At 36.5% G+C, this 20,341-nt stretch overlaps 4 protein-coding genes across 5 annotated transcripts; 2 read left to right on the top strand and 2 right to left on the bottom strand.

Annotated features, from left to right (window-relative positions):
- Positions 1-29: 29 nt before the first annotated feature.
- On the bottom strand, positions 30-6,507 carry Capr (Cell cycle associated protein caprin family member). The gene is made up of 10 exons (XM_089839689.1): positions 6,297-6,507; positions 5,029-5,175; positions 4,788-4,949; positions 4,008-4,442; positions 3,670-3,889; positions 2,322-2,818; positions 2,134-2,206; positions 1,878-2,051; positions 1,577-1,699; positions 30-1,078 (listed from the first exon to the last, which is right to left on the bottom strand). Exons 1-10 carry the CDS (start codon positions 6,411-6,413, stop codon positions 996-998), a joined length of 2,031 nt encoding a protein of 676 aa, XP_089695815.1. The 5' UTR covers positions 6,414-6,507; the 3' UTR covers positions 30-995.
- A 1,031-nt stretch (positions 6,508-7,538) lies between these two features.
- Positions 7,539-9,286, bottom strand: LOC149673907 (tubulin alpha chain-like). The gene is made up of 3 exons (XM_089839687.1): positions 8,758-9,286; positions 8,161-8,688; positions 7,539-8,065 (listed from the first exon to the last, which is right to left on the bottom strand). The coding sequence occupies exons 1-3, from the start codon at positions 9,277-9,279 to the stop codon at positions 7,763-7,765; spliced, it is 1,353 nt and encodes a 450-aa protein (XP_089695813.1). The 5' UTR covers positions 9,280-9,286; the 3' UTR covers positions 7,539-7,762.
- Positions 9,287-9,591: 305 nt separating this feature from the next.
- On the top strand, positions 9,592-12,852 carry TTLL1B (Tubulin tyrosine ligase-like 1B). Its single transcript, XM_089839685.1, has 12 exons — positions 9,592-10,134; positions 10,282-10,347; positions 10,412-10,554; positions 10,786-10,890; positions 11,114-11,183; positions 11,254-11,388; positions 11,475-11,583; positions 11,887-12,030; positions 12,273-12,313; positions 12,378-12,533; positions 12,607-12,660; positions 12,723-12,852. The coding sequence occupies exons 1-12, from the start codon at positions 10,004-10,006 to the stop codon at positions 12,829-12,831; spliced, it is 1,263 nt and encodes a 420-aa protein (XP_089695811.1). The 5' UTR covers positions 9,592-10,003; the 3' UTR covers positions 12,832-12,852.
- A 578-nt stretch (positions 12,853-13,430) lies between these two features.
- On the top strand, positions 13,431-16,103 carry LOC149673905 (superoxide dismutase [Cu-Zn]-like). Of its 2 annotated transcripts, XM_089839686.1 has the most exons (6): positions 13,431-13,829; positions 14,101-14,184; positions 14,250-14,541; positions 14,615-14,738; positions 15,151-15,277; positions 15,345-16,103. In XM_089839686.1, exons 3-6 carry the CDS (start codon positions 14,445-14,447, stop codon positions 15,480-15,482), a joined length of 486 nt encoding a protein of 161 aa, XP_089695812.1. In that variant the 5' UTR covers positions 13,431-13,829; positions 14,101-14,184; positions 14,250-14,444; the 3' UTR covers positions 15,483-16,103. The 2 variants fall into 2 exon arrangements, 1 of the variants encoding a protein (XP_089695812.1); XR_016366951.1 differs by lacking the exons at positions 15,151-15,277; positions 15,345-16,103 and having other exon boundaries at positions 13,580-13,829.
- Positions 16,104-20,341: the final 4,238 nt, after the last annotated feature.

Genomic DNA, 20,341 nt, shown 5'->3' with positions numbered 1-20,341 from the left:
TAATAAAAAAAGAAACAATTCGAAATAAATTAAGATAATTTCAACTTAATTTTTTATTTTCACTTTTGTTTTTGAAGAAAGAAAAAAAAAGGGAAAAATCAATCAACAAAAAGAAACTTTGCGTTTTTAATAATAATATTATTTTGTCATGTTAACATGGTCCCAAATTGGTCAAAGAATACTGAAGAAAAAAATTCGCGCACATTTAATAATAATAAACTTACATTCCTGTTTAGTTTCTTTATGCTTTTAATAATGACAATTCCGGAACCATAGACATCGAAAATATGTTAGAAAAATTTAAAATCCCGATAAATAAAGGCAAAAATAAAATAGGAGTTTTTACTAAGCCTTTGTATGCCCATATTCGAGATATAAATTTTATAAATATTTCTAATATCTATGCCCCCTCAAAAAAAAAAACTAACACGTTAAAGTTAATTCCGATGGAAGCACAGTTAGGCAAAGAAAATTAACAAAAAAATAAGTTAAAAAAATTATTAAGCTTGGGAGATATTTTCATTAGGAAAATATACAAAGTTACTTGAACATAAAACAATTTTTTTTTCAATTATTTTTTTTTTTTCAAATTTTTCAATTTTTTTGGTTTTTTTATTTATTTATTTTAATGTACGATTTGTTTTGTTTTTTAAATCTAAAGAAAAAAAAAGGAAAAATGAGTTCCACTGTTTTGCCCCACTCCCTGCCACTGCCAAGGCCGAGAATTGTTCAAGTTTTATTCTTTTTTTTTTTTTACTTGTTTTTCAGTAGCAGTATGTTGTTTTTTTTATTTTAAATTCATGTTTTTTACGATTTAAAGATGGAATTATTTGGTTTTTCGTCAATTATTTTTTTTTTTTTAATTCATCAACTCCTATTAGTTGCCACAAATTTATATTTTTGTTGCCAACGTAATTTATTTGAAATTGCATTTATTTATTTTTTTTTTTTATTTAAACAAACACTGAAACTTTGTTGCGCACTGGCCATTTTTCTCAATCTTGAGATCTATAAACTCCTCCTCCGCTACCACCGCGGTTTCCAGTAGAATGGCTAACGCGACCACCACCCCTTGGACCTTAAAAGGACAAAGATAATAGTGGTCAGAGATTATGGGCTAAGGTTCGGGGCTCTGTGAGAAGGAGTAGGACGCGCGGCTATGTGAGAAGGAGTAGGACGCGCGGCTCTGTGAGAAGGAGTAGGACGCGGAGCTCTGTGAGAAGGAGTAGGACGCGCGGCTCTGAGAGAAGAAATAGGACGCGCGGCTCTGTGAGAAGAAATATGACGCGCGGCTCTGTGAGAAGAAATATGACGCGCGGCTCCCTATATTAAAAACTAGAATATTAAATACAAGCACTACTCGGCTACAAGCATTATAAACCTGAGCTGAAGGGTTCAACAACCCAATCATGTGCCATTTTTTTATTAAACTTAATTTCAAATTAAATAAACTAAATATCAATAAACTAATAGTAATAACGAATTCCCGACTGCATTTATTTATCATAACACTAAAACGCATAAATATATTACTACCCGTATAAAATCAAACAAAATTAAGAGGTTTTTGTCATACCTCCTCTGGAATTTGGGGCGCCTCTCCTGGGATTTCCTGAGTTGTTGCTGTAGCCACCATCGCGTTCTCTGCTACTACTGAAACCTTCCGAACGATCCCTGTTACCACCATAATAGTTTGAACCTAAAAATATAACACTGAACGATAAGACTAACTTATTTAAGCGTGTTTGTGAAGGGCCTGTAGCTGAACCACTACACATATCTACTATAACATTGAATTCATATATATTATATTCATCTACAATCTACTGTATAGAGTAATGATGAGAATAAACTGGTGTCGGAGGTCATTGTCTTACCTCCTCCTCCTCCTCTGCCATTACTGTAGCCTCCACTAGCACCACGAGGTCCTCGACTGTATCCATTACTGGATCCACTTCCACCGCCGCGACTTTTGTTACCTCCCCTACTACCTCCACCGCCTCCTCCTCCTCGGCTTCTGTTGTATGAGACCTGCATACCTTCACCCGTTTCTGTAAGAAAAAAGAATTCGGCAACATAAAGGAATTGTTATTACGTTGCCGGGCAAAGCATCTCGCTTTAGATAAAAGTTACCTTCATTTTCATCAGAAGATTGATTATAATGCCCTGTTGTACTTGGATCTTGCTGATTGTTTCCCAAACTCCTCTGGAGGGAAAACATAAACAACCAAATAGGTCTTAGTACAGAAGTAAAAGTGACTAGCTCGTGCCACTGTTATGAAAGGCGATTAAACATCAGACAAACATAAAACAAAACTCACGGAATAGTTTCTTTGTTGTGACTTATTATATCCACCACCAGTTCCCGCAGCGCCGCCACTACCATCAGTTTGTTTGGGTTGATATCCAGGTGGCGTATCAGGCACCCCACTTCCCCCTGACGTCCTAGTCTGTTGAGACGACATCATCATGGCCGCGACTGTCGTTGGCAATTGAGGAACGCTACCCTGTTGTTGAGTTGAAGAGTTGACTCCACTAACGGGGGCATACCCCGCGGGAGTTGGTACCGACGTCATCATGTTTTGCATGGCGGCGAAATTCTGATTGGTAAAGGTCTGTGTCGGGATTGGTCTAGCAGGGTCATAGTCCGCTTGTGGAGTGGCACCACCCACTGGCGGGATTAAATTACTGCTGGAGGTTCGAACGGTCGCGGCTGCGTGCGCAGCGAGTAATGCCTCGCTTTGGTTCACTTGTTGGTAAGCCATTTGAGGTGGTACCATTGGATGGGCCGCCACAACGGCTGGGTCCATGTGAGGGGCTGTAGGTATTTGAATAATTACTCTCAGAAAGTTCCAGAGTTAAGTAGTTTAAGCTGAAATTGGCTATAGCACTACATACCAGGGGTGTGCGAGTACTCGTTAAGTACGAGTACTCGGTTCGAGTATCGAGCCGAGTACTCGACTCGATACTCGATAACAACACATTGAGATACTCGAGACAGATTCGAGTAGCTTTTTAACTTCTTAAATACTCTGACAAATACTATAGCTTACAACTATAGCAGACGATGAGTTCATGATCATTTATTTTGAAAATCACCTGTTCAATGTTTAATTGATCACTAACAATCTTTTTGAACTAGTTAGATATTAGATAATTGAACATCTTCGTTATTTTCAAGAAATTTACAAAATTGCTACTCGACAAGTCAATATTTGAGACTCGATAATTACTCGAAAGAACCAAAATTTGACCTATCTAAATACTCGATACTCGAAAGTATTTTTGAGACTCGGCTCGATACTCGATAAGAAATTAGTTTCGATACTCGGACTCGGCTCGAAACCGAAAAAACGGGACTCGCACACCACTGCTACATACATAATAATAATAATAATAATAATCTAAGGTTGGTCTATGAAGGGATTTCCACACTAAGCCTATAATGCATAGAGGGGTGGTGGCTAGCCCCTATGCCACAGCTAACCTACAGCGCCCTATACTATTACCATTAACCTCTGCAAGTTTTGATGGAAAGGAGAAACCGGGTTAGACCGGAGAAGAAAACTCCTTTTAACAAGCGTATCTTTAGGTCAATATACACTAATTAACTCTTAAACTATCATCACTTATAGTGATAGTTATGTATTGTTGTGAAAAGTGACTTACACTGAATGTCGACTTGTGATTCTTGTAGGAAGTTGAACTTCCCTTTGGCTTGCATGAGGACATCAGGTAGAGGAGATTGTTGAACCAAGGCTGCTTGAGATGTCACCATGTTGCTGCCAGGCTGTGGTACTCCACTCTGATTAGAATATATGACTTGATTCGAGTTTGAAACGGCAGCCGTGGGAGCATTGCTAGCATTGTAGTAACCAGTATTGACAACCTGATAATGAAAAATAATTCAAATTTACATAATAGTTCCTGAAGCAAGGAACAATGAGCATTAAATTTAAGTACAGTGATGGTACTCCCAAGTTGAAATAATGAAGAAAAGCGGGTACCTGTTGAGGTGAAGGGCTAGCTTCAACTTCGGAGATACTCTGTCCAACTGGAGATACACTAACTTCCTCGGTGGGGGTAAAATCCGTCTGTGCCTGAGGTAATTCCGTTTCGGTTGCTTGAATATTTTCATCCTTAACAGACGTCCCTTCAATTTCCGCTTCAACCTCCTCCTCCTCCTCCTTTTCTTCATCTTTTTGATCAAAGTATCCACTTTCGTGAACTTTCATGATAGTTTCCTTCAAGGCCTTGTAAGTAGTTCCCAGGATTTCCTTGTTTTTGCCGTCTAGTAAGAGTACAATGTGCTCGGCTCCCGCCACCAAAAGTTCGTTAAAGTTGTGACTTTCTGTTGAAGGGGATCCTTCTTCCGGGTCGCGGTCGGGAGAGATCAGTTTGTAAAGTTCGTCTAGTTGGTTCAGTTCCTTTTCAGATAGTTTCTAACAGATACAAGGTTTAATATGGTTAAATCTTTATAGTTTATCAATATTAATCGCTTTCTGAAGATGTTTTAGTGACCTTTCCATGAATTTTGGTTATTATTTTAAAACTTATGATTGCCTATTCCATAAGTTGAAATTTCTGTAAACCCAAGAACTAAATTTTTGGGTTTTATTTTTGATTAAAACTAAATTGATAAATTCCCTTACTTTTCCCTGAAATTTTTTTTTATATTGTTATACTCCCCACCTTTCCCGGGTGTTTTTGACCCATTGTTAAGTTCCCTGACCTGAAGTTAACCCTGAAGGTGCAAATATATTAGATTAGAATGATCTTAATCTTACAATGGCTCCATTTAATCCATTGAGAAAGTCCTGTCTAATTTCATCAGAACCCATGTTGTTCAGGATATCTTGAATAAGCAGGACATCCTTGATTCTTTGCACCTCATGTTGTTGGCGCTCTTGTTGCTCCTTCTTTGCCTGTTTCTTAGCTTGTTTCACATACTACTCAACAGACAACAACCATTACACTCATTTGCAATGATGAGTTAATCAATTACATTAGTCAATTAAAAATTCTCACCTCCTGATAAATGGTCAAAACATTTTTGTGGATTTCTTTGGATTGTTCTAGCATCTCCACAACTTGGTCATACTTGCTAAGTGCCACCAATTGGTCAGAGATAAGTTCTTTTGTTGCCGCAAGATCCTTATAACCATCAAGTTTTGCCTGAAAAGACACAAAATATGAATATTCAATTAAATGAGCATGCATAGCGTGTTTCTGCCATATCCTCCGATGTTGCCTGACCATTGACACATTACCCCTTTGTATTCTTAACACAGTGACTACTTTCAACATAAAGTTACGGGAAAATGGCAACAGTTCTTGTTATATTACCAAGCAAATTATCATTTTTAAAAACAAGGTTCAAGAAATAGACGGATATTTGTCATTTCTCTAAGAACTAGCGTTAATTGTTGCCAATTTAATTTCCATAATTAACACTTAAGGCAAGTCAGGGCTGAGACTTGATTGTGGTCAACTCTACCATAATAAACAATACATAAGTTACTGAATAAAGTGTTCACTACCAATCCTTGATTTCCTGATTTGGCCTATCACCCATTGTATGTAACCTTTCATTATTTTTTAAGGTCTTTATAGTTGGCCTTCAACCTTCCCACTGTTCAATGTTGATACAGAAATGTCTCTCATATCAGTTAGAAACTAAATTGGAAATATTTTCAATAACTTGCCAATAAAATTAGAAGATAAGAAAGCTAAGTGCTCATATTTTAGAAAAGTTGTTATTTTATATTGTTGAGAGTAACTTCAAATTCAGGAAAAAACACTTCTTTTAATCACTAATGTTAATACCTTTCAACTTTCATCATAAAACAATGCCATTCACAAAAACACCCACTGCCTGATAAACGTCATTTATTAATATTTACAAACAAATGAACATATTGTTTATCAGTTAAAATTCGTAGAAATTTACCAAATGTGAAACTAAACCTAAAACTTTTTACAAATCTGACAAAACAAAGACCAACACAACACAATGAGCCTCCCTAAATTCAAGGACTACCTGGGAAATATAACTGTAGGGCTCATAAAACTCAAACTTCAGAACAATTAATAAATAGGTCTAATTAATTCTTAATTAAGCTTAATTTTGTGATACTCAGGGAGTTTCAGTAATCATATTTCATAACTTTTCAAGTACAAAATTGTGAAACATTTAAGCCTTGTCCTCGTGGGATCATAAGCCTTGGTCGATTTAGGCTTAGGTTCATGGCGCATTATTATTAAGAATATTTCTTGATATATTAAAGTAATTTTACCTTTCTTTTCTCCAAATTCCTGACTTTCTTCTCGACCAAGGAAATACATTGTTTAATAAAATCAGTAGCCTCCGAATTCGGAGTTTTCTCGATTTTGGCAGAGCTGGCAGAAGGCATCCTTTCTTTCAACAGGGACTCGAATTGACTCTTTTCTTTATTAATTTTCTATAGTCTATTCTTTAGTCTTTAGCAACCTGAACACACAAAAGGAATGATGATCCCACAGAACTCGTAAAGTGACGTCCCTACACAGATAAGTTCGAATAGCTCTATATTGTGGACTGGTAAACTACCGGCTTCTAGACTTGAGTTTCGTCCCGACAGGGGGAGTGCTCCCGGGTGAAGTGAAACTGTGAGCAAACATAAAATAAAAACAGGTCCAAATTGAGAACCCACTTGATTAATTACTAGGTAGAGAAGGTTTACTAGTCTCTAGGACCTGTTCATTAGTTGACTCAGCACAGTCGTGCTCCTAGAGTGTCTCACCGCAGCACCAAGACCAACCTCGCATCCAGCCCAGGGTTTCCCTTACTCCTTTGGGAAAACTTAGCCTCTTGGATCAAATAAAATAAGGCGAACAACCAACGATACCATGTTCTATGCTAAAAGTTTCGCTTTTAATTTATGGAACTATTCACGATTTTATAACAAAATGTTGTCCAAGGTTCCAAAGATTGGGAACCATGGATACCTTATTTCCAGGGCTGTGTAATCGTTAGCACCACGCGAACTTCCTCCAAGTTGAAATAGATGGCACTCGCTACCGTTCAGAGTGTTGAGCGGGTATTTTAAGGGAGTGGAAGCGGAAAGTTTCCCGTCTATGATAGGCACTAAAACTAAACAGTCTTTGGGCGAGATGTCCGCGTCAAAGTTGCGTTTGCTTCTCTTATGACGTTAATGGAATGGATCATTTAAGATTTTTGTTGTAACATTGAAAACGGATTTGGAAGAACCTGGTGTAAAACATGCACAGACCTCATGACAATTATTGTTGCGTGAAAAAGATTTGAAATTTATATATACTAAAATGATCGTATGTTAATAGTGCATAAATTATTACATGTATAAATTATAAAAAGTTATATTGAAAACAACGCTGCAAATATTCATAGCTCAATAAATAAATTATCACAATATATTAAGTTCATTTATTAGAAATACAACAACGAAACTCCTACGTCGTATACAAGTTAACGTTTAATACTACATCCAGGCTTAACTGAATTAAAGAAGGGGTAGGAAAAGAACTACGGTTACAATCAAATTTTATGCATTTTATGGAACAAAATTCTATTTTCATCCACAAAATCATTAAATATACATAAATAAATTATTTAAATTAAGATTTATTTAATGAATGAGTTAAGTTGTTAGTCAGTTAATCTACAATAATATATTACTTTTACAAGAAAGTTTTAAAGACAATCTCAATTCTACTTTGAGAAATATCAAGCTTAGGGCACCAGTCAGTGCTCATTAAACGACTCGAGAGGGTCCTCGTCGCTCACGCAATCATATCCGACTTCCTCGTAGTCTTTCTCCAAAGCCGCCAAGTCCTCGCGTGCTTCCGAGAATTCGCCTTCCTCCATCCCTTCCCCGACGTACCAATGGACAAAAGCGCGTTTCGAGTACATCAAATCGAACTTGTGGTTGAGGCTGCTGAAGGCCTCTACGATTGATGTAGTGTTGGCAAGCATGCACGCTGCTCTTACTGATCTTGCCGAAATGCCACCTGGTACGACGCTCGGGCCCTGAGAGTTGATACCAACCTAGGATTTAAAAAAAAGGTTGGAATCAATGAAGCCTACAACATCCCCATCTCCCAGCTTCCACCGAATACTAATGGGTTTTAGCGAGTTATTACCTTGAAGCCGGTTGGACACCAATCAACGAACTGAATTGTTCGATTTTTCTTAATTTCGGATATGGCTGCGTTGACATCCTTCGGTACCACATCACCACGGTAAAGCAAACAGCAAGCCATGTACTTGCCGCGTCTAGGGTCGCATTTCACCATCTGGTTATTTGGATCGAAGCAAGACCTGGTGATGTCAATGACGCTCAGGTGTTCGTGGTAGGCCCTCTCGGCGGATATGATTGGCGCGTAGGTGACCAATGGAAAATGGATACGAGGATAGGGCACCAAGTTCGTCTGGAACTCCGATAAGTCCACATTGAGGGAACCATCAAATCGCAAGGAAGCCGTGATTGAGGAGACTACTTGGGCGATTATTTGGTTCAAGTTGCGGTAGTCCGGTCTTTCGATGCCCAATTGCTTCGAGCAGATGTCGAAGATGGCCTCGTTGTCAACGATGAAGGTACAATTCGAGTGCTCCATAGTAGTATGCGTTGTTAGGACGGAGTTGTACGGCTCAACAACCGCCGTGGACACCTGAAAGAAATTAGTGCCACTAGGTTAAGCCTAAGATAAAAAATAATCTGACGGAGTATTATAAGTTACCTTAGGTGATGGGTAGATTGCAAACTCCAATTTGTTAGTCTTTCCGTACTCGACGGACAATTTCTCCATCAGGAGCGAGGCAAATCCGGATCCGGTTCCTCCACCAAAACTCCTGAAGATGAGAAAGCCTTGAAGGCTTTCACACTGATCCGCCAGTTTTCTACATCGGTCCATGACGACATCAATATACTCTTTGCCAATGGTGTAATGGCCCCTGGCGTAATTGTTTGAGGCGTCCTCTTTCCCAGTAATCATTTGATCAGGATGATACAACCGATTGTAGGGTCCTTTCCTGACTTGGTCGATGACAGTTGGCTCCAAATCAACGAAGATGGATCGAGGGACATAATGGGACGAACTGGTTTCGTTGAAAAAGCTCGTTGGCGAGTCTCTTGTCATGTCCTTGCCGCTGTCCATTGCGCCATCAGGGTTGATACCGTGTTCGAGGCAGTACAATTCCCAACAGGAGTTTCCAATCTGGACTCCGGCTTGACCAAGGTGGACACTGATGCACTCCCTCATTATGTAACTACGTCGATTGATTAGCTAATAACTGCCTTCTAATATCGTACACTCTTGTCGAAGTCCTCTGAAATGAATGTGCCTTACGTGACTGGTTTACTAGCTTTTATATTAGGACTTTCATATTTTTTGCAAAGATAACCGTATTTTATTTTCTTTTTTATGTACATATATATATTTAAATCTAAAGAAACGTATATTAATTTTTAGACCTTCACGTGATTAATATAAGAATGAAATCAATAAGGCCAGATTTTTTTAGACTTGTGTATATTATTCATACATTTTAAAGGAGTATAATTCCCACTCTATTCTTCTTCCTTTCCATTTTTTTGGCATATACATACAGTAAAATTTGTAATTTTTGATCCTTTGAGGCTTTCCATGTTTCGCAAGGAATTGTGTAAGCCTATAAACGCAGTGTTAAGGACTGCGAAGCAAAACTTTAAGGCCTACAAAGATTCATTTTAAAGTTCATCCAAGGTCTAAACAAATTTTCAAATTCACATTTTAGCGCCCGTTTTATAAGCCGTAACAGTGTTTTTAGGTTACTGACTCTGTAGTTCCCTGCGCCAGCACTGCAGGAAACCATTTTTCTCATCCGTTATCAAATCAATAAAACGTTACTATGGTAACCTCAATTCTACTCTCCAATGTGACTATCAAACCATACGTTCCAGTATAGTCTTCATGCTCTATTGATATACTAATTCGTGTAAAATAAATGTCTTTGGGAGGGAATTCGAACGTGGGTTTCACTTATTGTTGCGATCTCGAAAAATCAGTATTGATAAGTAATTTTGACAAGAGGGGATGGATTCCCGTTGCACCGGAAGAAGAATGGAATTTTTACTGGTGAGGCAATTACCAAGATGTCTTATAAATTTAGATTTGCTGTAGGCTTATTTTTAACGCGCCATTTGGGTCAGAGCTTCTGTTCATATGAAACTGCGCTTTCAACAAAACATTGCTTGTGGTCATTGCCAATAACCTATTTCGCAGGGCGACGGTGCCTTCTGTACGCGCGATATTTGGTGTGGACAGCGGCTATCGTCTCACGGACAATCAGTTGAGAATATTCCGTGGGTAGCTTAACCCCTCACCTAATTTAAATTTATAAACAACAATTTAGAATCGTCAATCATTTCCCGACTCATTACGAACTAACGCGGAAGGATTTGGTTGTGAAGAATATTAAAAGATACAGAAAGGACCTGGAAAGAGAGGGAAGTCCATTGGCCGAGAAGGATGAAAATGGAAGATACATTCATTTGGGTAAATATTGAATTCAATGGTCGGGAAGCGCCTTATTAGAGGAGATAGAAGTCTTCAAATTAAAACAAATTTGGTGCAAATCTGTTCAGAAATAACCGAGTTATTAAATAAAAACGAAAATGCTGCCTGAATGGCATCTTCACCCTTATAGCGTAGTGGGGCATTTTCACAAATAACATATAATATTTTAAATATAGTATTTTGATATTATTATTTGGAACTTTGTTTTAGATTTCATTCCAATTACATTTATCTTGCCGTCCGATTATAATATGTTTGTTGAAGAGTTTCGCAAAAATCCCTCAAGTACTTGGATTATGAAACCGTGCGGAAAATGTAAGCATTAAGCCATTGGGCGAAACACGTTCGGTATTCGGGCACTTACGAGCGATCATTTGCCGAATGACAAGTAATTACTCGGTGTCTGAAGGCAAGCGCGTGTGCACTTCCGTGTGGTCTACGTAATAAATCAATGTTCGACAAATAGCGAATGTGGCTTCGCATTTAAACATAAGGTGTGAGTAACAGACCTGAATAATTGTGATTTTTTTTTTCGTAGCACAGGGTGTCGGAATTTTCCTGATAAATAAACTTTCTCAACTTAAGAAATGGTCCAGGGATAGCTCGAGGTAAAAAACAACGTCGGAAGTGCAACATTTGAGGGCGCGAGAAAAGAAGTACAGTATTCATTATTTTCAGTTTTAGTCCAATGGCGGTAAAAGAGTCTTACGTCATATCCCGGTACATTGATAACCCGCTTCTTATTGGAGGAAAGAAGTTCGACATGAGAATCTATGTTCTCGTAACGTCTTTTAGACCACTTAAAGCTTACCTGTCAGTATTATTTAAGGCGGTGTAACACATTTAGTATTTGTCGAGTATCGAATCTCAGTCTTTACAAACCTATTTTCGGTCAACAGACACAAACTGGGATTCTGCCGATTTTGTCAAGAGAAATACAATAGCAGTACGACGGAACTTGACAACCTATTCATTCATTTAACAAATGTTGCCATACAAAAGCAAGGGGTATTAGGCGCTCTTGTCACAACCATAGTCCAATAATACTCTCCACAAGTATGGGTCTATAGGAGGTGCGCTCATTAAACCGGAACAGAATAGAGGCATGTCACCTCTTCCAATTCCCCTTCCTTGTATGACCAGGGAGAGAGATGGAGATCACCGTTTATGTACCGGGCAAATCCTCCACCAGGAAACGCCTTTCTATAAGAAAACTATACTAGAAAACGCTTTTATAACAGAATCGGTCTTATACTTATGGAGAGTTTTATAGGGTTACGAAACAAGACTAAGAACTCTTTTCAAACCCAGGAAGAATACAATAATATTCATGGTGGAAAATGGCCGATTCATAATCTCCGATTATTTCTCGAAGGAACACGAGGAAAGGAAGTTACAGACCGTCTATTCGACAACTTTAAATCTTTGGTTTTACATTCGCTTAAGGCCGTGGCTGTTAGACAATACATTCGTTCATTTACAATTCGCTGGACCTGTCACTCTGGAAACACTGTCTTCCTTTATATATCAAGGCCCGTGCATGGTGATACTTTTCCATTCTCAAAAATTACATTTTATAGTAAAGGAAACGTAATGGAACTTGATTGAGAAGAGATTTATTGTTGTTTTCGGAGTGACCTAGCCCTCGAGCGTATGTGAAAACTATGAATAGTAATTGTTTAATGCAATTCTTTCAGAGTGTTATGGTTAGTGATCGGCATTGTTTCGAATGTTACGGGTAATCAATTCAAAACATTTATGGGACGAATATAACTTGTTAAACTTTGTCTTCCTCTGATTAGATACGACATCATAATCAGTGACGATTTGAAACCCTGGTTGATCGAGGTCAACGCTTCACCCTCGTTGACGGCCACCACAGTCAACGATCGAGTCATGAAACAGAAACTCATCGATGACATCTTAAACATAGTCGTGCCTAATGGAGATATACCAGAGTTAGTTTTCTGTAGTTGTTGCGTATGACGCGTTGCATATTTTGACGTAAACGAATAATCGTTTTCAATTTAGTGTTCGGTCCAGCAAAAGCTCTGAAAAGCAAGCACTGGGGGAATTTGAACTCTTGTAAGAGATGATATTAAAAATAAATCACTTAAATATTGAAAAACGTCATTCAAAATTTAAAGATGTAACGAAGAACTTCCAGCTGAGCCTGGTAGCACAGAGAAAGAGTATTCCAGAAGAGAAACTCGAAGTGGTTATCTTAGAAACAGACTTGGTCCCAAATGGAAATAAATCTATCTTTATTTTGTACAAGCGTTTATTTTATTTCTTTGTTAGTATGTCGGGTTGAAATTTTATAAGCTTATTTTGATCGTCCACTTCCACTAAATTGACGCATTTCTTGTAAATAATTAAATATTTCATGATAATACTCGATATTGATCTCTCCGGCTCTATTTAGTTACAATCTTAAACGAAAGAAGACGTTCCCGAATCCGGATATCCTTTAATGACCAAAAATTAAATCATATATTTCGCGATAATAATGATAAGCAGAAATAAACTGCCCTTACAAAATGAAGTATCATATTCCAACAAAATTACAGATAACCCTTACATTTCTGATTAGGGATAACTGATATCGTTACGTAGAAGGAATTGTAGTTGCAACTATTTTCTGCGAGGCCAATGTTTGCTGTATTTAAGTTGTTAATCAAATAATGGCTAGGATTTTACTAATTGAAAGTTATTTGAAATCAAACGCGTATCTTAATCGGTCTCGCGTTCATCCATTTTGCGTTTTGATATTTAATACCGAAAATTAATTAATACTTGACTCAGTGTCGATTACTTGTCCGACTATAATTCGATACTCTTAATTCAAATTTCGCAGCTATCTGCTCGCGATAAGGCGAATATCATATCAATAACAAAAACCGCAATGGCGAAAAGCCAAGATTCGCGCAATTATTTAAAAGCAAATAAATATTTTAGGGCCTTGTGAAACTGATATATTAATTAAGTTCAGTTGAAAGTCAAGATGGTAAGCGCGAGGTTTCATACGTTAGTGACTCTAGCCGTTATTTTTGCAAACTATAGCGTTAATGCATCTGCTATAAAGAGTACAAATCGTCATGGAATTTCCGGTCACGTGCAAGAGAAATCAGAATACGACGAAATGGATTTGATGAAAACGGAATTAACCCAACTTAGTCAATCAATAAAAGAGTTTCAAGAAAGACTTGATCCAAAATTACAACGGATTAATCAAGTGTTAGCAGACAAGAATGGTGAGTGGACTAAGCTACTTAGATGTATTGGAATGCCTAATAGCCCATTGGGCAACCTTTATCAATCTGCATGGTAATTAGTTTTTTAAGAAAACCAATCTTTTTTCGAACATTAGACTTCAATTAAACAATGCTTAATAAGAGATTAATCATCAAGTTAAAACGTTACGTAGGTTTAGAAAATAACCTTCTGAACAGGCTTAATGGCTATAGGGAATACTACTTCTACGATTAATCTTTCGCTAGTGTTACTAATAGCCTGATTTTCCAGAGGCAAGAACAAGAATCAAGCAGACCAACGCGTCATGTGTCGACGACTCGATAAATTTGAAAAACTTCGTTAGTTTACCCTCTTGTAAGCAAAATAATCATTGTCATACATATTGCCTTATTGTTATGATTAAATATGGAAATACATAGTCAGAAATCCGGAAGATTTCGATGTAGCTGTTTGCAACTTAAAACCAAATACAAAAATTGGCAGTAACGTCACCGGGCAAGTTATTATAATTCAAAAGGTAATTGGCAAATTGAAATTTTGTGGCAAGTATAACCCAAAATCTTCATCGTACAGCCAGTGATTTGTAATTTATATTTTAGAAAACATCTCCATTTATGTTCATTAATATAATGGCGAAAGGATTCAAAACCGGAAGTAATGAACAAGCGCTGTCTCATCCTAATCAGACGACAAGTACTCAAGAAATACACAGTAAAGTGTCTTTAAATTTTTCGGTGGTGTGTTTTAAGATAACCAACAATTTCAAGCCGGTTCTCTATTACAGGTGAAAGACTTCTGCACGGTTTTCACGTTCACCAAATTAACAATTTCAGCGATGGTTGCGATTCAACTGGTGGACATTACAATCCGTTCAATGTCAAACATGGCGCGCCTAATTCCGAAACAAGGTAATATCGCAATTTCGCAAGATATGTTCCATAATTTTATCACTGGTTACTGAGAGCTTGCGATGAAGTGACGCAGGTGAAACGTCATAGATTCTCTTAAAGCGACGCCTGGTGAGGGGTTGTCAGAAGCCTAGTACGGACTAAATAGGAAGATGGACTGCAAAACCACGTGTCGTTCTAGAACTAGCTCGAGCTGTAAGTCTCTAGCATTACAAAGTATGTGTAGCGTCATACTTATGGAACATATCTTATAAACGTACGGTAGCATTTATAAATAGCGGGAAATGGACTCCCAGTTGCTTATCATCGGGATATTTATGTTAGTTTTCGGGGCGCCATCTTAAAAGAAGGCGCGTTAATGTACCCAAAATGCTTACCCGCCTATATATGATAGATCAATTATTTTTCATAGACACGTTGGTGACTTTGGTAACATCGAATCGGACGGAGAGGGTAACATCAGGGTCTTAATAGATGACAAAATAGCTTCCCTACGTGCCGGTGATGGAGCTTATAACATAATTGGAAAACCCATGGTGGTAAGTCCTTCTTATCCACACGTGCAATTTAACTTAACAATAACTTTCCAAATTTTATCGTTAACAGATTCATGAGAAAATTGACGATTTAGGGCGAAATGTAGATGATCCTGGTAGCGTAGCTTCTGGAAACGCTGGACGACGATTGGCTTGTTGTCTGATTGAAAAATTATCAAGATTACAAGACAGTAGAAAGAAACACTAACTTATATAGATGGTTCAAGAGCAGCTAAACTATAACGCTATACATTGGCAATACCAGTTACCTCGCGTAGCAATTTTTGTTTTCTTCAATTAGGGATGTAGTACCCAAATCATTTTGCATTGTTACTAATACTTGTATTAAACATTGTAAATTGATATACATGGAAGTTAATACCAAAAATAAAGTTACTTCATAACGTCTCTAGTATATTTCAAGATAAATTTGATCGCTAAAAGTAACGTTATGGATTTCAATTCATAAAGATTCAATGTTCAATTGACTTTATGGGAAAATAGCAAATGTCTGGTGCTGGTTTGAAATTGTTTCATCTAATTCACGTGACTCATTTAATCTATACTTTGCGTGTACACCTCGAGGGTTGATCACACCCAAGAAACCTGTATCTATTAATTAAGTAACCTAATAAAGATAAGTATGGAAACACATAGGCAGTGTCTATAAGTGTCTGTTGTTCACCGCGTTCGCAAGTTTGAAAATTTACGTATGTCTTACTTCTAAGTAACATATTACTTTATATTAGTGCTTTGAAATTACATCTTGATTCTAGGTTGAGGTCGCTGCGCAGGCGATAGGGAAATCGTGTATAGATATAAACAAATGCCTTTTAATTTTTTAAAATTCAAAATGTTTTTTGCCCCAGCGTATAATCGCATACGGTGGATTACAAATATGAACCACGCCGTAGAAGAAGTGGATTGTGTTGATATGGGTTGTAAGTTAAAATTGTGAATTTTAAGAAAGATTATTGAACTGAATTCAAGAATAGTGTGCTATCTTACGTTGACGCGTCAATATAAAACTGCATAAGTAAATGTTTTGAATGACCATCTGCATGATAATCAACAAACAAATCCCCCATTTTTCCTGGGAAACAGAAGCTTGATTTGCAGAGGCATTATTCTTAATCCTCGGCCATCTTGAAATTATGAATTGCAACCTACACCTTCCTTAGAGAAAAACGTTGACTGTAGTTTCATTAATATATAGTACACTGGTTTGCTACATCCAATAGACGGGCTTTAAATGGCTATTGAGGTTGAACATGTCGTCGTACGCCATATTTTAAAATGGTGCCTGAAATGTATCCAAAATTTCCTGAAGATCAGCAACACCTGGTAAAACAGAAAATTGAGTTAAATAAATTCTTCGAGTCTATACACTATACACTACAATCCCTTTAAATAAAATTAAAAATCATTCTGCAAATTAGTTTAGACAAATCAAAAATAAATGAAAAGTACCATTAAAACTTGGAAACGACGACTCTTTATGCCGGAATGACTGCACCACCTTGTTTCACTTTCATTTGTTTCTTTCCAGCTGTCAAAAGGCTTTCTTCGAATCGCTTCGAATATTACAGAAAATCCCCAATATTTGACGGGCTAATGAATGGGTTGGGGAAATATTGGTGAAACGGGAAAAGTTCCCGAATGACTCAAATTATAGACAGGAAATCATTCGCGAGGTTTTTTGGACGAAAAATAAAAAATTTCTTTTACCCGAGTCTTTTGTAAGGCGCTTTTTTTACAAATTCATGTTATTAACTCTAGATTTTTACAAAGAATTATCATTCAAGGTTCATTTATTTTCAAGAACGCGCCGAGTATTGTTTATTATTGAGGGTTTGTAATTTATTAATTTTTTTTAAAGTGTGAGTTTCTTAAACGAGGTTGTTGCGCACCGGCTTTAGGGCGACTTTCTTCCGTATTTTTTTATGGATTGAATGTTTGATAATATAAATTAGCCTTTCGAGGTTAGAATATTTTCTTTTTCATTCATATGAACGAACGTATATTATAATGAATATTACAAAATGAGACCACGTACGTTATTAAAGAATACACAGCCAATTAACTACGTTTTCTTACTGGACACTTAATTGGTGGGTGACGACAAAAATCCTATAAAACCATAATGGATGGTCCAATAGAAATTTCAAGTCCTATGTCGTCATCTTCGTGTAGAGACCTAACCCTGTTTCGATAAAAGAAACCGTCAAATTAAAAGAACTCTTAATTCATTATTGCAAATTTTAATTTTAGATTTAGTAAGGGAAAATGTTTCATTTAATAACTAAAGAACATCTGGGAAATGCCCTTAAAACAGTTCTTGTCAACTGTTTTCTATCTTTTACTTGTTGCTCTTCTTGGAGTTTTCATTATTGCAAATAGTGGGGTAAATTGTAATTGCATATGGAATTGGGGAAAGTGTTTTATTTAACAAGGAAAAAAAACATCTGAGAAAATTCCCTTAAAACAGTTCTTGTCTACTGTCTTCAATCATTAACTTGTTGTCCTTCTTGGGGGTTTTTCGTGTAATTTTAATTATGTTAGATTATTCACCTTGTGTTATTATTTATATTAGAGTTTAGATCTAGATATCTGAAGTTAACTAGGGTGGTCCTGCTACTAACAGTTCAAGCAATATTAACAGAAATAAATATGGTATATTAAACCAAAAAATAATATGGTATTAAGGTTAGGCATCAAGTATGACATCACTTAAGACCTATTTAAAGCAACTTATTTACTATTATTAAGTAGATCATAATTTGGCCTTGTCACACCCTTAAGGGATTTTCCAGCAACAAAATTCCCGTGAATCATAACTAATATTTGTAGTAATATTGGGTGTTCCATAAAGTGTAGGAACAAAGAACATGTAGTGGATTCTTTGGACGATTTTGAGTTCTACGACATTTTGTATTAAGGTCAATATTCAAAACATTTTACGAAACAGAGAAACATTTTTAATTAGATTCTTTGAAATAACAGTTATAAATGAAAAATGTTAATACGCTTTAAATCGGGTCAAACGGTTCTAGAGATAGAGCGATATGTTAATGAGTGGATTTCAGAAATGCACGTGTACATTGTTGGAGCATTAAATCACGGTAACCTGAATATTTTTCGATTAAATTAAGCAATTGAATGTTTTTTCTTCTGAAAAAAGATCATTAAGAATTCTCAAACGCTTATCTATTTTGCACAATCTGAAAATGAAATCTTTATACAATGGGCCTCCTTTAAACTTTAATGCATTTGAATTATGCAAATTGGTAGTCGTAAACGTGAAAGATTAGTTTAAAAACTAAATGGAGTATTTCTAAGTGTTAAGTCTCTCTAAGGGAATTTTACAGCCATTTGTAGCTATCTTCGCATAAATACCTAATTAGAGTCCTCCAAGAAAACTTAATTGCTCCAGTCTTATTTAATACTTTAAATGGATTAATAATTTCAATTTGAAAAATTCAATATTATATATAATCTTTAGAATAAAAAGGAATATATTCAATCCTGGAATTTTAATTTAATATTTAAGATTCACATACGACAATCTCTTTAAAATTTAAATGACTTCATACACCATATTGGATAAATCAAACAATACAGGTAAATTCCTTGGTTGTTGAAGGTTATCTAGTGGCTAAAAAATTATATTTTTAAAATGCTTAAGAAGAATACGGTACTACCTGGTGCTAAAACTAGTGGCCGAAACCACCAACCTGTTGTTGGAAACGGAATGAATGAGATGGGCGATCAACCTTGAATTGTAATATTAACATAAAATGCAGAATTTTACCTAACCATTATTGTTTAGCATTTTACTGTTAACTAATTTAAAATTATTAAGATAAGTAAGAAGCGTCAAAAAGTCTGGTGTTTTATCTTAAATTATTCTTTAAAGGTAGAGATGCAACTAAATTAATCGAGGCTAGTTAGAAACCGAGCACGGTGCAATCAAAGCTCCTCTAACACCTTTGATGTTATGCGGCGGATATGTTGTGCGGAATTTACAGGGGCTATTAGAGAAAGCAATTAGTTTAATTGAAGAAACCAATTGGACCAAAGTCGTTGGTCACTGAACTTACAAAGCGTGTGTTGGTAACCCATTACGTTAAACAGTGTACCAAATGCCGACAGTGCACGGCGACCAATGGCTTTGGATCATTTGGTTTCTTCAATAAAACCATTTCTCTACTAGCTCCTGTAAACCCCATACCAGAAGTAAATTTACTTCTGATATTATCCATGCATAACACCAAGCGTTAGGAAAAGTATCTATTACATTAAAATGATGCTCAATCAGAGATAAACGATAAAGCTAAAATGCCAAGGGTTTGCACGGAAGAGGGCGATAGGGGTTCGATCGACACCGTCCCAACCTCGAGGAACTCTACGAAACCACTTCTAATGAACCTTTTCCAAGTGTTACTGATGCAACCACGCAGTTTGGCAAATCAAATTCAAAAATTAACTGTGACTGTGCATAAAGGAAACAACAACAAACAAATCACTTTCTCAAATATATACACATAAGAATAAAACCGCAATTTGTAAAAATTGGCACGTCATATCCATGTCATGATAAAAGATGTGGGGAACGCCTAGTAATGGGTGTGAGAGCCCACTTTGTCTTTTATCCAATGATATTGAATATATTTGATTTCAACAAAAAAAATAATCTTTTCGATTACCTGTACTAATTTTAAATTTACCAAGTGATTTTTTCAACCATTTATAAGGGATAGTAGTTTATAGAGCTAGCACTCACAGTCAAGTGCTACTTTGTTCTACGTTTCAAATACTAAAATATTTGCGAATTTCAAATAATAAAACAAAACTTATTAAGATAAGTCATCGCATTTATAGGTATCTACTTAAAAACAATCAAAATCTTAAGGAAAGGGTCAAGGTTACAGCGTGTATACCGATTACAATGAGTGCCGTGTCCCTCGTTGGTAGTTTAAATTAAATGCTACTATCACTTTAAATATATTTAGTTATAGAGAAAATCGCTCCTAAATTGAAAAAATAAATAAAATTATATTAAACAAG

The sequence above is a fragment of the Phalangium opilio genome, unplaced genomic scaffold, assembly GCF_054372755.1.
Source record: "Phalangium opilio isolate 3A_F unplaced genomic scaffold, DU_Popi_V2 ptg000048l_1, whole genome shotgun sequence".
Taxonomy (NCBI): Eukaryota; Metazoa; Arthropoda; class Arachnida; order Opiliones; family Phalangiidae; genus Phalangium; species Phalangium opilio.
This window is presented reverse-complemented; position numbering and strand designations above follow the sequence as displayed.